General features: G+C 27.9%; 2 protein-coding genes across 2 annotated transcripts; one reads left to right on the top strand and one right to left on the bottom strand.

Moving 5' to 3' along the window:
- Window positions 1-502: 502 nt before the first annotated feature.
- On the bottom strand, window positions 503-9,740 carry PGO_133640 (hypothetical protein, conserved; the record flags this gene model as incomplete). The annotated part of the gene is made up of 5 exons (XM_028689880.1): window positions 503-6,323; window positions 6,513-8,212; window positions 8,398-8,870; window positions 9,242-9,427; window positions 9,626-9,740. The coding sequence occupies 5 exons, from the start codon at window positions 9,738-9,740 to the stop codon at window positions 503-505; spliced, it is 8,295 nt and encodes a 2,764-aa protein (XP_028545681.1).
- Window positions 9,741-13,650: 3,910 nt separating this feature from the next.
- On the top strand, window positions 13,651-15,052 carry PGO_133630 (actin II; the record flags this gene model as incomplete). The annotated part of the gene is made up of 2 exons (XM_028689879.1): window positions 13,651-14,098; window positions 14,370-15,052. 2 exons carry the CDS (start codon window positions 13,651-13,653, stop codon window positions 15,050-15,052), a joined length of 1,131 nt encoding a protein of 376 aa, XP_028545680.1.
- Window positions 15,053-15,951: the final 899 nt, after the last annotated feature.

The raw sequence follows: 15,951 nt of genomic DNA, 5'->3' as shown, positions 1-15,951 counted from the left end.
ATGGATGAACGTCCTAGTGGAATGCCCGAAAAAAAATTGGATCACACATGCTATAAATCTTACAGTAGAAACGGAACATCGTATTTTTGCATTTTTAAATGCCAGGAACAAAAAAGGAAAAAAAAAAAAAATTAGCAAAATTAGGTAAAATTAGGCAAAATTAGGCAAAATTAGGCAAAATTAGGCAAAATTAGGCAAAATTGGGCAAAATTAGGCAAAATTGGGCAAAATTAGGCAAAATTAAACAGATTGAAAGGTAAGGAAACATAACGGAATGCCAAAAAAGTCAATGAAATGTGAACAAAAACAAGAGGATCATTAAGTTAAATTTATCTGTATACGAGAAAAAAAAAAAAAAAAAAAAAAAAAAAAGGAATGGGAAAGTAACGTTGAATTAAAAACGCTTCTATCATTTACAAGACAATCCAAGCACTTTTTTTTTCCCCTGCAAATACACACCCTTTCCATCATACCTAGTTCTCACCACATTTCTTATCTTTCCTCAGTATTTGTTCAATGCGAAGAGAAAGTAAGACGGAATATACAAAAGGGTGTTTTTTTTTTTGCCGTATTTAGATCTTTTATACATCTTATTAAAATCCTTTTCACAAATATTATAAATGTTATATGCATCTAAATAATTTATATTCGTATAATGTATATTTGTGTCACGCATTTGTATATATACATTGTTTTGAACATGATCCGAAATACCTTCTATTTTAAAATTATATTTTTGTAATTTTTTCAAAATTTTTATTTGAAACCTGGAAATTTTCTTATAAAATTGTTTTTTCAGTTTTTTAAATTCTCTTTCATCAAATGAGTTCCTATTTATACTGAAAAGGTTAGGCATATTCATTATAATATTGCATTTCTGCTTTGTCTGCAAGGGAATTCCTTCAGAGCTCGTGCATGGGAAATTGTTCCCGTTAAGAATACTGGAAATACACTCATCATGTTTGTCAAAGGTTCCTTCTCTACCCATGTCACGGTGTATGCAAGTCTTCATACAGGAACAACTATTACTACACATGGCTTTACATATATTTCTAGGAACAACACACTGATCCAATGTGCAATAGGGAGAAACGAGGTTATGTAGATAAGCATTACCCTCACTCAATTTGTTGGTCGTCAACTTTCTGTTCAGGTTCTGGGAAGTCGAATTACTATTTATTTTGTTGCTATCAAAATATTTTGATATTATTTCTCTACTTAAGGCACCATCACGCAATGTTATTTCACCCATGAATGAATTCGATAACTCTTCCCAATTTGAAAAATGATGATCTATGGTTGTTAGATTTTTCAAATAAAGATCATAGCAAGTTTGAGCATTTTTTTTTTTTTTTTTGTTTTCCTCTATACATTGTATGTAATATTCCTTTTGGTAGTAACTTAAAAAAATAAATAAAATTTGTTTTGAATAAATATTTCTGAGAAGTGAGTTATTATATAAACATGTCTGCTTATCACTAAAATATTTCACATATATATAATAATTATTATAATATCTTAATGTTAAATTAAATAGTTGATAATAAAAATAAATTTTGAATGGATGATTTTTATTTAAGTTAAGTATTGAAAAGGTGTCTTTTCTTTTTGCAATTTTAAAAACAATCTTTTTTTGAAGTGCATATATAGGAAGGTAATAAAAAATATACTTTTTTATATTACTTAAGAACCTTTTCTTATAATATTCAGAATGTATAATAGTTGGTCTATAACCCTTTGTTAAATATAGTACACTTTTGCTAAAATTTTCTACTGATTTATCCCATGTATATGGTCTTAAATAGTCAATAATTTTGAAAATAATTACAAAATTTGCAATATCTATGTGTATAAGTAATGAATAATCCATTATATCTTGTCCAGATAAAAATTCCGTATCTTCTTTCAACGAATCCATTAAATATTTATAGTCATTATATTCTAAATTAATTACGTTCGACTTAATGAAATCTTTGAAATTATCATCAAATAGGATGGTATAACTTTTGAGAGAGTTGTAATTATTTATTACGAAATTATTATATTTTTCCTGAGAATTTAAGCTCTCCAAATTTTTATTTTCCAAAGGTTCATTATTTAAAAGGTTGTATGTTCCATCTTTAACGGAATCTGTTGTACCTTCACCTCTAACTTTGTGTTTGATTAAATTATCTTTATTCAAAATGTACTCCTTTTTTCTTGCTAAAAAATGAAGTGAAACTTTCGTGCTATACAAATACTTAGTTCTTAACCTTTTTGCATTTCTCTTATGGATAATCTTCTTTTTTCTTAGTTTACCCAATTTTGTGTTCAAGAATAGATGCTCCTTAGTATTATATATGATGTCATTCAGAAAAATACGCCAATTTTTTTGTTTTTCTTTTTTATTTCTTCTACTTTTCCCTTTGCTTACATTTCGAGGATATTCCAATTTCGTGCTCTTCTTAGCAATTTTTAAAGAATTTCTTTTCTTTTCTTTTCTTTTTTTCCGTCTAATTCTCATCAAACTGTTCCTAGCTGGCTCAACATTACGACATATGAAAAATCCGCATAGCATCTTTTGTTTAGTATTTCTATAAATTTTTTTCATCGTTTCTGCATTGTTTTGACTGTTGTATCCATCTGTTGTTTTGTGTTTCTTACTCCCTAGTCCTTTTTTGTCACCAGAATTTATTTCAGTGCACATTCTTTCATCTTGCTCTTCCTGTTTTTCGATAAAGCTTTTTTCTCCTTCTACATTTGGTGCAATTTTGCTTACATCTTTTTCCTTTTTTTTTTTCACCCTCTCTGCATCATCTTGTTCATAATTTTCTTCTCGTTCAATTTCTCTTCCTTTGCTGTGTTCTTTTTCTGCGGAGAGATATTGCAAATATCCCTTTTTGCTGTAAAAAACATTCATAATTTCCTGCTTAAGATTGTTATAATTTGTGCATTTAAAGTTGATATTTTTCTTTTCCATGCGAAGATATTTACTAAACTGCCTCAAATTAACAGATATTCCTGAAGAGTTATCATCTGTCATGTCTTTTTCTTCAGTCATTTTGTATGAATTATGTGATAACGTGTCATTTAATTCGAAAAAAGAGAAGCTTTTTTTATTTTGCTTCATCAATTTTTGTAAATTTTTTTTCTTTCTTGCACCTTTTATATCAAAAATTAAAATTTTCGAATTGGTACGCTCAATTTTCACATTTTCCAAAATAATGTATGTTTTAAAAGTTTTCCTATTTTTTTTTTTAATTTCAATTTGGAACAGCCCATACATAAAACATAACAATGATTTTTTTCTTTGAAAACAAATATCTGAAAAATGTTGAAAAAATTCCTTGTATCTTGTAACAAAAGATTTAAATTCATATTTATTTATTTCCTTTAGAATGTACTTATCATCATATGTTTTCACAAAATGTCTTTTTTTATGGTCAAAATTGATGTAATTACTTTTTATAAGTGACCTCAAAAATGTTGTTTCTTTTTTGCACAAAAATTTTCTCAAGTAATAAAATTGTAGTGGAAAATATATATATACAGAAGTGTTATCATTTATAGAAATAACAAGCACTTCATTATTTTTAGAATTTATAAATTTATTTATCATACGATTCGTTAAAAGTCGATTTGTCATTATTCTTATGTTTTTTTTTATATATTTCTTTATCTCCTCATGATGTATGTCCTTCAAATGTTTATTCCTTTGTGTTCTTTTTTTATTTCCACACCTTAGTTCCTTCTTTATGATAATTTTTTTGCTATCATTTAGTCTTTCTTCCTTTTGCAGCAAAACTACTTCGTCCTTATATTCGTCCGCCTTCGCTTCGACCTCCACATTTTGATTTGCCTCGTCCTGCACATTTCGATTCGCTTCTTTCTGCTCTTCTTCAAACTGGCTAGCTCGTCCTCTTTTGTACGTTCCTTCCTCGTGTGCCCCTTTTTCCTTTTTGTAAATTTTTACCAATCTGGTCTTGTACTCATCAGATATAAGCGCGTGGAATATCGAATTAGACGTATCATTTGGGTTTAGTAAAAACACAGAACTTGTTTTTCGTGGTTTTTTCATTTGCCCTATTTTATCTGGTTTGGTCTTATGTCCTGCTATCCCTCCAGAAGCTATAACCGAATCAACTATATTTGATATATGCAAATAAAACAATTTCTTGTTCGAGTGTTCATATTCCTCTTTGTTCATATCATCTAAGTATTTTCTCTTCCTATAATTCTCAATGTTATATATATAGTAAGACTCCTTCAAGAATAATTTATGCACATCATACTCTCGTACGAGATGATGGTGATTACTTAACTCGGATTTGTTTTTACTCAAACTTTTAAGGTTTTTTATATTGGATTTTATTTGCTTTTTCTTCATATCGATTATGTGGGAATATTTTTTTTTTAAAAGCATCAATTTTTTCATTTGTACCCTTTTGTATCTAATATTTTTGGATCTCCATTTAACACTCTGCATACCATCACAGTTATGTTTATTTGTACTGTAATTATCAGAATAATTGTACCGAATATTTGCAAAAAAAAATGACAAGAATTTATTAGGAATTCTTTTCATACGTCCTTGTAAGTTATCCCAGGAATTCGGCACGATATAACGTAAATATTGCAGTTTTCTATTACTTGTCAATTTTGTCATTGTTTCAATATCTCTCTGAATTTTTAATTTAGTTTTTTCTAATATCATAATATAAAAAGAGAAAAATATTTCAATGTCTAGTGAAAAATGCTTTTCCATCAAATGGGCAATAGCGTAGTAGTAGAAATTTCTAAACACTTTAATTAAATACATTTTATAGAATCTCAATTTTTTCTTAAACTTTCTGAACAGTAAGAATTGTTTTATTAAATTTTCTTTTACTTTGTTAATATCTTTTAAAATGTATTCATGTTTACTGCAAGTCTGTTTTGTCACATACACATTATCATCGTAATTTCCTTTTTCTTCTCCATTTGAATAAACTGTTTTGACATTAGTCTCATTTATACCATTACTACCATGTATACCCTCTTCACATGAATCATTCGTTCTCTTCTCCTGATTATGCAGAACATACACATTTTGCGTAACGCTGTTCGTTTCTCCTTCTTCTTCTTCTACTTCTTCTTCTCCTTCTTCACATTTGAATTCATTTGCTGCACTATTCAGAAGCACATTGTTGCACTTATTAAACTTTTCGTTATTTTCATTCTTGTTCACATTTATTTTCCATCTTTCTTGGATATTTTCTTTCAAATTTTCTTTCTCATTTTCTAAACATCCCTTTATTAATAAAAAATTGTCCTCAATAAAAAAGGCTGTGTTATTTACACAGTATTCAATTTCATTTACCTTAATGAACATGTTTTTTCCCAATAAAGTGATTATAAAATTAATTGTAATATAAAAATTAAAAAATATTCTCTTAATTATAAATAGGACATTAAAAAACCCTAATGTAGAAAAGTTCGAAATTTTTATATATTTACATTTTTTACATTTATTCGTAAAGTACAGTGGTGATGTGGGGTTATTAAAATTTTCTTTCTTCCTTTTTTTTGGAGATATTTCATATAAATGTTTATTTTTAGATCTATAATATTGTATTATGAAATTATAAATTAAATATTTCAATGAGGAATACATGGGGAGCATTGAACTTGTGAAGAAGGGGAAATTTTCTATAATATTATACAGGTTAAAATTTGTGTATATATTTTCTTTTCTCTCTTTTGTACCATTTCTATATTTACATTTATACTTCCTCGTTATGCATTTACATGGATAATAGTAAAACACGCTGTTATAAATAATATTTTTCACATTCTTCTTGATGTAATTTTTAATTTTTCGTTCATTTTTTATTACACTATAGCATTTCTTACATTCATCCTGATTAGAACAGTAACATGCACGACTACAAACGTTAGATCTATTGATTCTACATCGTCCATATTTACTTTTAATTTGTCTTTCAGAATAAGTTCTATTATCCCTAATGCTTTGGTAAATATCGTTATCGTTCATGAAAAAACAAATTTTTATATTTCTATAGCTTAGTTCATAAGTATTGTTTTTTCCATTATGATTGCATTGCATGTTCATATAATTCTCTGAATGTATGATGGTTAATAAAAATTCGCAAAAAGAAAAATTTGTATTCAACACTTTTTCCTGCACCACATCACATTTGTTGCACATGATATTCATAATTATTTCATTTTTTTCATTATCCTTCTTTTCCTTTTTAAATAATATTACCACTCTCTTTAAAAATATTTGAATACATATTTGATGATAGCACAGGTAATTTCCACACGATTCAAAGGGGCATATCCTGCACGATATCCAAGTGGTGTGTGTGCAAGGGGTGATTATGAGTTTGTCTTGCTTACATTTATATATATATATGCACATGCGTCTGCGTGTGCATCAATATAATTCAAGTTTTTCCTTTCAAAGTATGCAAAAGGGTTTAATGTCTCTCCTTCTTTTCTCTCTCTCTCTCTTGCTGCTCTCCACTTACAGATTAAAGGCCAAGGCGTGGATGACACAGACGAACTGCTGTAGGGAGATATCGAATATATACTTGTAGTTGAAGAAAAAGTTGTAGAATAACTTTTTGGCACTATGGTTTTGATTGTCGAAGAGGTATATATTTATAGAACTGTACAAATTATGTATAAACATGTAGCTGGGACATATGAAATAAATTATCATTTCTATGTTCTTAGCTGACTCGAGTTGGTAGCAATAGAATAATATATTTTGTGCAATTATCTGCTCAGCCTTTTCATTAAGCTTTTTTTCTATAACTATTTCATCATTAAAAGAAATAGGATCACATAAAATATTCGAATCCTTCAAAAACGTTTCATCATTTGTTATTACATTGTTTTTATTATAATGCAAATAAGCACTATTAATAATTTTTAAATAATAGTACATGCAATTATAATTGCATTCCAAATTTTTCATAAAATTCTTAAATATAAAATAGTTTACGATGTCTATTATTTTGTTACTTTGAACATTAAAAAAACAGTGTTCATAATTGTTATATACTTGTTCCTTGATAATTTTATTTGTCTTTATTAACATGTGCATAATTTTTAACCTTTCTCTTGTTAGAGGATCGTGAATATTTATTAAATGAAATAAATTGGACATGAAATTTATTGGAGTATTTTTTATTTTCTTCTGTGTGTGATTATAAAAGAGAAAAATAGAAGAAAATAGCACAGAATTGCTAAATTTCTTATAAAAATTGTCACATGTAACATTTGTGCTTATATTCCTATCAGGTATGTGTAAAAGTGTTCTGAACATGTAGTTATTAAAATATAATTGTCTATAAATGTGAAAAGTTAAAAATATACAAAATTTTATTAACTTTTTAACCTTTTTAATTATAATAACATTTTTTATATGATTTATTAGAGCCTTCCTTTTATTTTCATATTTTTCTTTCCTCACAAGGTTTATTTTTTTTTCTTTATTTATGAAAAAATAATCAACGATGTAATCATCATTCTTGTTTTTATAATACACTTGAAGAAATTTTTCTAGCATGTTTTCTTTTTCCGTTTCTCTTTTAAGTAGTGTGTAGAACATGCCATTATGTTGAGGTTTATTTCCCTTCTTTGTTGTCTCATTCCTGGATCTATAATCCAAGTCTGCAGGAGTAATACTACTCTGTTTCTCCATACCATCCTGTATGCCTTTTTTTCCAAATATGCATATGGTCAAAAATTTGCTATTACAGCAGAGAAAAATATTCTTCACGTTTTTTTTATATTTCTGAATCTTGAAATAATTTGCCTTGGCTATATAAATATTTCTGTCAAAATTTATAAAATCATCATAATTTAAAATTTTGATACGGAGCATGTTGGATAGGCGGCATAAATTTTTCTTTTTTATGCTTGTGAAATAGTATATTTTTTTATTCATTAATAATTTTTTCAAATAAAAATCAATTTCCCCATGAATTAAAATGATGTTCAAATGTCGATTAGACAAATTTTTTAAAACGAAATAGGTGTAATTATAGTTATAATTATAACAATTTTCTAACATTTCATACTCATTCTTTTTTTCTGCATCTAGCAGTAATACTTTCGGATTCTTTATTTCCACATCGTCAAAGTATATGGAGCAGTTGCTGAATACTAGGCCGTTAATATAGAAACTGTTCACAATATTTTTATACGGGAAATATTTTACCTATACGGAGACATATGGATAGATACAACTAAATATGTTGGAGGACACGCATAGATAATATTATAAGCACAATATAGACAGGTGTCGTCACACAAAGCAACTCTGCTGTAATACTGATTTTAAAAATTCATAAATTATGGAAGAATTTGTAAACTCGTTCTTTTTCCTCCTTCCTGATTTCTCACCTTAACATTACTGAGAATATCGTATCCATAACTGTGGTAATACTTTGATATTTCATTCAAAATGTTGATGACGTGGATGCATAAATCATTCTTAATTCGGTAATATTGAAGTTGATTGGATATCACTTTGTAAAAGTACCTGTTAAGTTGTATATTTGTCTTTAGGGAAAAATTTATGCTGTCGTGATAAATATTTTTAATGATATCCTTTTTAAAAAAGTTAAAAAAAGGATTAAATTTTTCACCTAGTATTTTTTTTTTATTATTATTTACAACAAAACTGGGTGGAAGAAGAGGTGGAATATACTCTTGGATTTGCTCTTTTTTTTTTTTAAAATATTTTTCCTTAATTTTTTCAAAAATTAATTTTTTTTGTTTTTCGTCTATTAGAGAATCATTGTATGTCTTGTATATATGCTCACTCTTTTTAATTATATTTGTATAAAACTTGTTGTTAATTATGAGGCTGTAATCTGAGATTAAGTGGATGTGTGTGCACATTGTTATGAAGCCTTAGACAAAATGATATGAATTATAAAGTGTGCATATTATTACGTAGCACGCTCATGTAGAGAACAAAAATCAAAAATGCATTTGGCATGTGTTAACATAATGTGGTTCCATAACACGAATCAATGATTTTTAAATCGCATAAACATCGTGTAATAATTGTTTCTTTTAATGAGTGAATTTCCATTGTATTCTTTGATTATATGAATAATTATACCACACAGTATTGTCACGTTTGTACCTTCAAATTGTTCATTTTTTATTAACTATGGATGTTATGTTATATCATATTATGTTATTTTATTATTTTTTTTTTTTTTTTCCTCTTTATTACCTTCTTTCCTTATTTCATTTTTAATTATATTTGTGGTAAGTCCATCCCGCTTACTTATCGGAATATATGATCCCTTCCTTATTTTGTTTTTTTTCTTTTTTTCCTGTATCTGTTTTGTGTCCAAAATTTCTCCATCGTTTATGCACTGGATGTTGAAGCGGTTAGACAAACTGCTATTCCTGATTTCTTTCAGATATAGAAAGTGGGGAGAGGGGAGGGGATGTAAAACAGGAATAATACAAATGCTTTAACATTTCCACACGCTTACATACTTATCTAAAAGTATATAATAATTCATACGAATAATCAATCCATGAATCCACTCACCAGAACTTCACTCGTCTACTCCCAATCCATTTCCAACTCTTATGATGTACGTCTTACCACTGAACAGGGGATAATTCAGGATCCATTCAAAAAATCTCTGAGAAGTTTTTCGGTGTTTTGAATCATTCTGGAAACTAAAATAGCTATCCGATAATCTACTTTCCATATTCATTTCGTGTTTTTCCAAAAAATGCATAAGAAGATTCAAAGGTGTATTTACTAAGCTTTCATATCCTACACATTTTTCTTTACTAGTTTAATTTACTCATCTGGCTTCTTCTTTTTCCTCAGAATGTAGTATTTTAACATGTGTTATTTTGCTATTTCGTATTATTTTCATTTCTTTTTTTCTCAAATTCTTATCATAGCAACTTTGTAATTTTTACAATTTTATATTTCCGCTTTTTTTTTTTTTTTTTTTTTTTTTTTTTCCACAAATCCATTTGTATAAAATGTTCTGGAAAATGCCAAAATTCGAATGACTACATATAACTTCTTAACTAAATATGTAAAAATATCATTTAGGCTTAATAAGGGAATAAGAAAAAAAAAAAAATAAATAATAAAGTACTGATTTTTTTTTTTTTTTTTTCTTTCTTTATTACCTTTTATTTTTTATTGCAAAAGCGATAAGGGTTTATTATTTTATTTTATTTTTTTTTTTTTTTTATATACATACTATTATAAGATAAACTCAAGCGAATTTTTTCTTATACATTTTTGTGTCCTTAAGAAAAAAAGAATTCAAGAAACTGTTTTTGTTTATCATGGTTTTTCATACCATCTTGTAAGCATGTTAAAAATAGAATTTATAAATATCATGTTTTAACAAGTTGAAAAAATAGATCAATAAATCGACAATGCAATGAAACCAGTAACCAATTCGGTGAGCCCATCATCAAACAAATCTGGATGTCACATCATGACAATTCACCAAATAAAATAAAGAACAATAAAATATATAAGTGTGCAACACTCTCTGTATAAGAAACTCTTTCAAGCGTTCCCCAAATTGGGGACACGAAGTTATATAACTCATTTATCCTTTTAACATTTTCTCATTTTTAACCACAACTTTGAGTTAAAAATATATTTAAAAGGAACTATGCAAATAAATATATTTTTCATTGGATTTAAAAACAAAAGACATATATTCTGATCAGGTATGGAGGTATGTTATAGCATTTATTATTAGTTCTTTTTTATATATATACTTAAAAAAGACAATTAATATGTTCACAATACTCATGTGAGAGATGCAAAAACTCCACCCAATTGTAATTAAAATAATGAAAAAGCAAACTGCTGCATTTGTGAGACAGTATATTAAGTGTAGGACTTTTAACATTTAAAAAAAAAAAAAAAAGATTAAAAATAAAATTAAAAAGGTTTAAAAATTAAGGTTTAAAAATTAAGGTTTAAAAATTAAGGTTTAAAAATTTAGGATTAAAAATTAAGTATTCAAAATTTAGGTTTAAAAATTTAGGATTAAAAATTAAGTATTCAAAATTTAGGATTAAAAATTTAGGATTAAAAATTAAGTATTCAAAATTTAGGATTAAAAATTAAGTATTCAAAATTAAGAATTAAATATTAAACATACATTTTTTTAAATTAATCACACAGAATGTCCAAAGTGATAAAGAGGAACAACTGTTTGCACAACACAATTGTGTGAGGTATTCCATCGTGTTGGATAATGAACTTAAAGAAAAGAGTATTCTTTCGCTCAAGCATGGATGAACAAGAAAAGAGAAGCCATTGCATGGTGGACATGAAAACACTACGATACTTTTACTCATTTTAAAAATGTGAAAAGGCAAACAGAATCATAAAAAAAAAAAAAAAAAAAATGAAAAACATTCGTAAAATGCAAATAACGCTTACATGATATTATAAATTCGTCTATGTATTGTGTATAACATAGATATATTTACAGATACATATAGTAATGTTGGCGTATATATAAGCCAACTGGTCAGGCATATAATGGGGAAGAAACGTTTTCTAAAAATATACACCTTAATTTCACCTTTGAACTAACAAAAAATTTAACACATATATGCCAATATGTACGTACGTCTATTATGCATGTAATATTTACACACGAACAAAATTCTTAATTTGTTTAAAAAAAAAAAAAAAATATATTTCTACTTAATTAGAGGTGTTTAAATTTGTCTTACACACCCTTTAGCAATATTGCACATCCTATATATATATACACCATATGTAAGTATTTTAAAAAAATTGCATTAAAACGTTTTTATGTGATCCATAATTTCTCCTTTACACACATGTTCTTAACCCTGAACATGTTTGGAAGTGACGTGCTACTTGCTTTTTATATCATTAATACATTTATGTATAATGTATATATGTTTCCCCCTTTTTGGTATACAGCTCTGTTAGAATTTTGCCTTATATATACATAATATGATACATATTAAAATTCTTACATATATAATTACTGACACTACATTTTCTTATGTGCACAAATAAAGGGTTTATATATATATATATATGTATATATTCCCCCAATTTTCCACCCAATTAACTTTTCGTCCACCTTATATTTATTCACAATACAGACCCTTTGAATATCTTTATTTTGTTATTCATATATTTATATTATACTTTATTGTAAAAATGGAATGTGAGCTTTCATTATAACTTTTTCATATTTAAAAAAAAAAAAAAAAAAAAAAATTCGTGAAAAATGTGTTATTATACGTACATAAGCCATGTGCATCTCATCTAATGTGTGATGTCGCGTGTATTAAAAAAAAAAAAAAAAAAAAAAATTGTGAAAAAAATACAATTATTTATTTACATTATTTATTTTAACCCTTATGGGAATATATTAACTTTAAGAAAAAATATTAACGACAAAATACTTTTTCTCTGTGTTAATGTATTTTTGAAGATTTTTATTTTTTGGGGTTCTATGACAACTTTTGGTTCTTAAAAATACTTTTCTTTTTTTATTTTCTGAGGGACTCTTTATTTTCAATCTGTGTAAGGTAAAAAAAGGAAGGAAATGCACAATTATATAATTATATATGCTTGTAAATATATTATGGGAATACATATACACTTAAATTTACACGCATATATACTATGAAACGGTGAGCTTACATGATTTTTGACGTGGTTCTTTACCTTATATATTTTAACAAAAAGATAATATAAAATAAAACAAGAAGGGGGGAGAAGAAAAAAAAAAAAAAAAAAAAAGTGTATAATATACATAATACTATCATTTTGTGACATTTTATATGTGTTATTCATCTTTTGTGCTATAGATAACCGAAAAATAACACACGTTGGAATAAAAAAAGTAAAACACAAAAAAGATAGAAAATAAAAAAATATATGTATATTCATGATGACAAAAAATATTGGAGAAAGATGATAAATAAATTTTGAATTTTACTTTTTAGTGCAAACATGCTTACGCATAGGTGTACATTTGAATAAATATATAGCATATGTAATAGGAATGTGTATGTTCCTCTACATGCATGTATAAGAACATGTATACATAGGCACATGCATTTATAGGAACACGTATATATAGTCACATTCATGTAAAGGAACATACACATTCCTATGATTCATTTATTGTATAAACAAAAATATCCATACATGCAAGTTAGAATAATTTAATCCCTTTCTACTCCACATTTCCAGGTAATCATATTTCATTAAGAAATACTTGTAAGACCTGTAGAAAAAAAAAAAAAAAAAAAAAAAAAAAAGAAAAAAGAAAGAATCCATAATATAAATAAAAAGAAAAAAATAGCAAGGTATATAAAGAGACATCTTCTTATTTCATCTTCATAATTGCCTAATTTAGTAGAGATTGTATATATAGCTTTTCCACATTAGACAATGCTATGCAGATTGAAGGAAATGAAATGGAGAACATTTCCTCTATAATGCAAGTAACACGTCTGGAGGTGTGCTTGTAACGTGGAATCTTCATCTCCTACTCTTACATTAACAATGGAAATCTTTTTTTTTTTTTTTTTTTTTTTTTTTACACAACCAATTATTCTAATTCTTTTCCTACTTATCAGATGGCAGAAGAAGTTGTAGCCTTAGTAGTCGATAATGGAAGTGGAATGGTAAAATCCGGGTTGGCAGGTGATGATGCACCTAAGTGTGTATTTCCATCAATTGTAGGCAGACCCAAAATGCCAAATATCATGGTAGGTATGGAACAAAAAGAATGTTATGTAGGAGATGAAGCACAAAATAAGAGGGGAATACTAACTCTAAAATATCCAATTGAACATGGTATAGTAACTAATTGGGATGATATGGAAAAAATTTGGCATCATACATTTTATAATGAATTAAGAGTTTCCCCTGAGGAGCATCCAGTGTTATTAACAGAAGCACCCTTGAACCCGAAGACAAACAGAGAAAGGATGACTCAAATTATGTTTGAATCTTTTGATGTGCCAGCTATGTATGTTAGTATACAGGCCATTTTGTCCTTGTATGCATCTGGGAGAACGACAGGTAAAGGAGAACAACAAGAAAAATGGAAAATGATAAAAAAAAAAAAAAATATGGAAAAACACTGAATAGGGCTGTAAAGGATGGACCGAGATGCACGCTTCTTCTTTCAGTGTAAAACTTTTCTATAGATTTCTTTTGTGCATTCATTTTTTTTCTGTTATGTGTTGCTTTATTTTATTTTTTCTTCTATTTTTTATTTGATTTTTTTTCGCCTTCTTTCTTGTCCTTTTTTTATTATATCCTCCCCCCCCCCCCCCTCTCCATCTCACAGGTATCGTTCTGGATAGTGGAGACGGAGTAAGTCACACCGTCCCAATTTACGAGGGATATGTATTGCCACACGCAATAAACAGAATAGATATGGCAGGACGAGATTTGACATATCACATGATGAAACTATTTACAGAAAGAGGACATACATTTACAACAACAGCAGAAAGAGAAATAGTTCGAGATATAAAAGAAAAGTTATGTTATATTGCATTGGACTATGATGAAGAATTAAAAAAATCAGAGGAACATTCTGACAAAATTGAAGAAATTTATGAATTGCCAGATGGTAATTTAATAACAGTAGGTAGTGAAAGATTCAGGTGCCCAGAAGCTTTATTTAATCCAACATTAATAGGAAGAGAATGTCCAGGATTACATATTACTGCTTATCAAAGTATAATGAAATGTGATATTGACATAAGAAAAGAATTATATAGTAATATAGTACTCAGTGGTGGCACGACCATGTATAATAATATTGGGGAAAGATTAACAAAAGAAATGACAAATCTAGCCCCATCTTCAATGAAAATTAAAGTTATTGCGCCCCCTGAAAGAAAATATTCTGTGTGGATTGGGGGATCCATATTGTCTTCCCTTTCAACCTTTCAACAAATGTGGATAACCAAGGAGGAATATGAGGATGCAGGTCCAAGCATCGTTCATAGGAAATGTTTTTAAGCCAAATATGTAATGTATGAGTAAGTACGTAAAAGTAAGTGCCTTGAGACGTGTTATGAAGTTGTGTACCTTATGGTCGATACATAGTTCTTCAAATTATGAACATCCCAAGGGAGTGCAATTATGTACATATGAAGAAATCTCGAACGGATAAGCAGTAATTAATATGGTATTGGTTCCTCGGCAGAATAACATTTTTGCATCATACGTTTTTAATGTTTATGCTATATGGTGGTTGTGGTGGTGGGGAGCAGGTCAACACGTCCACACACCTAGATGAACACGCAGAGAGTGAAACAATCCTCTTTTTCCTTTCAATTTGAAGAGCGTCAGTTTTATTTTATATATACATATATATATATATATATATATATGTATATTTATTTTATTTTTTTGCCATTTCACCACATCGCCATCCGGTGCCCTATGTCTTATGTTTCCCTGCTATCCTATTTGACCACCAAAATATTTTCGCCTTTGCACATTGCCAACCCCTCAGCTTGCTGCAAAAGTCTTAATTTGAATTTTATTTCATTTGACATTAACCAAAAAATGTTTTTATTTTTGAAACTTATATTTGTTTAAAGACTAAATTTTTGGTGATTCTCTTACTGCATTTGTTTCATATAATACTCTGTTTTTTAAAAAGTAGTTTGTTGCTTCTTTTTCGTTGCTCGTGGAAAGCTGTATCCATGAAATCTTAAAATTATGTATGTTTATGCTTCACATGTAGCCCCATAGGAGTGCCTGAGGAAAATTCCTTCATAAAGACTCTCAAACAAACCATACATGAACACATTGTATACCAACCATGCGCATATTTATATATGTACACGTACATATGGATATATAACTTGGGGGGGGGGAAAAAAAGAAGTACCTGTAAAAATAGACATACT

This window comes from Plasmodium gonderi (assembly GCF_002157705.1).
Source record: "Plasmodium gonderi DNA, contig: Chr13, whole genome shotgun sequence".
Classification (NCBI taxonomy): Eukaryota; Apicomplexa; class Aconoidasida; order Haemosporida; family Plasmodiidae; genus Plasmodium; species Plasmodium gonderi.
The sequence above is the reverse complement of the archived record's forward strand: the minus strand, read 5'-3'. Positions and strand labels throughout refer to the sequence as shown.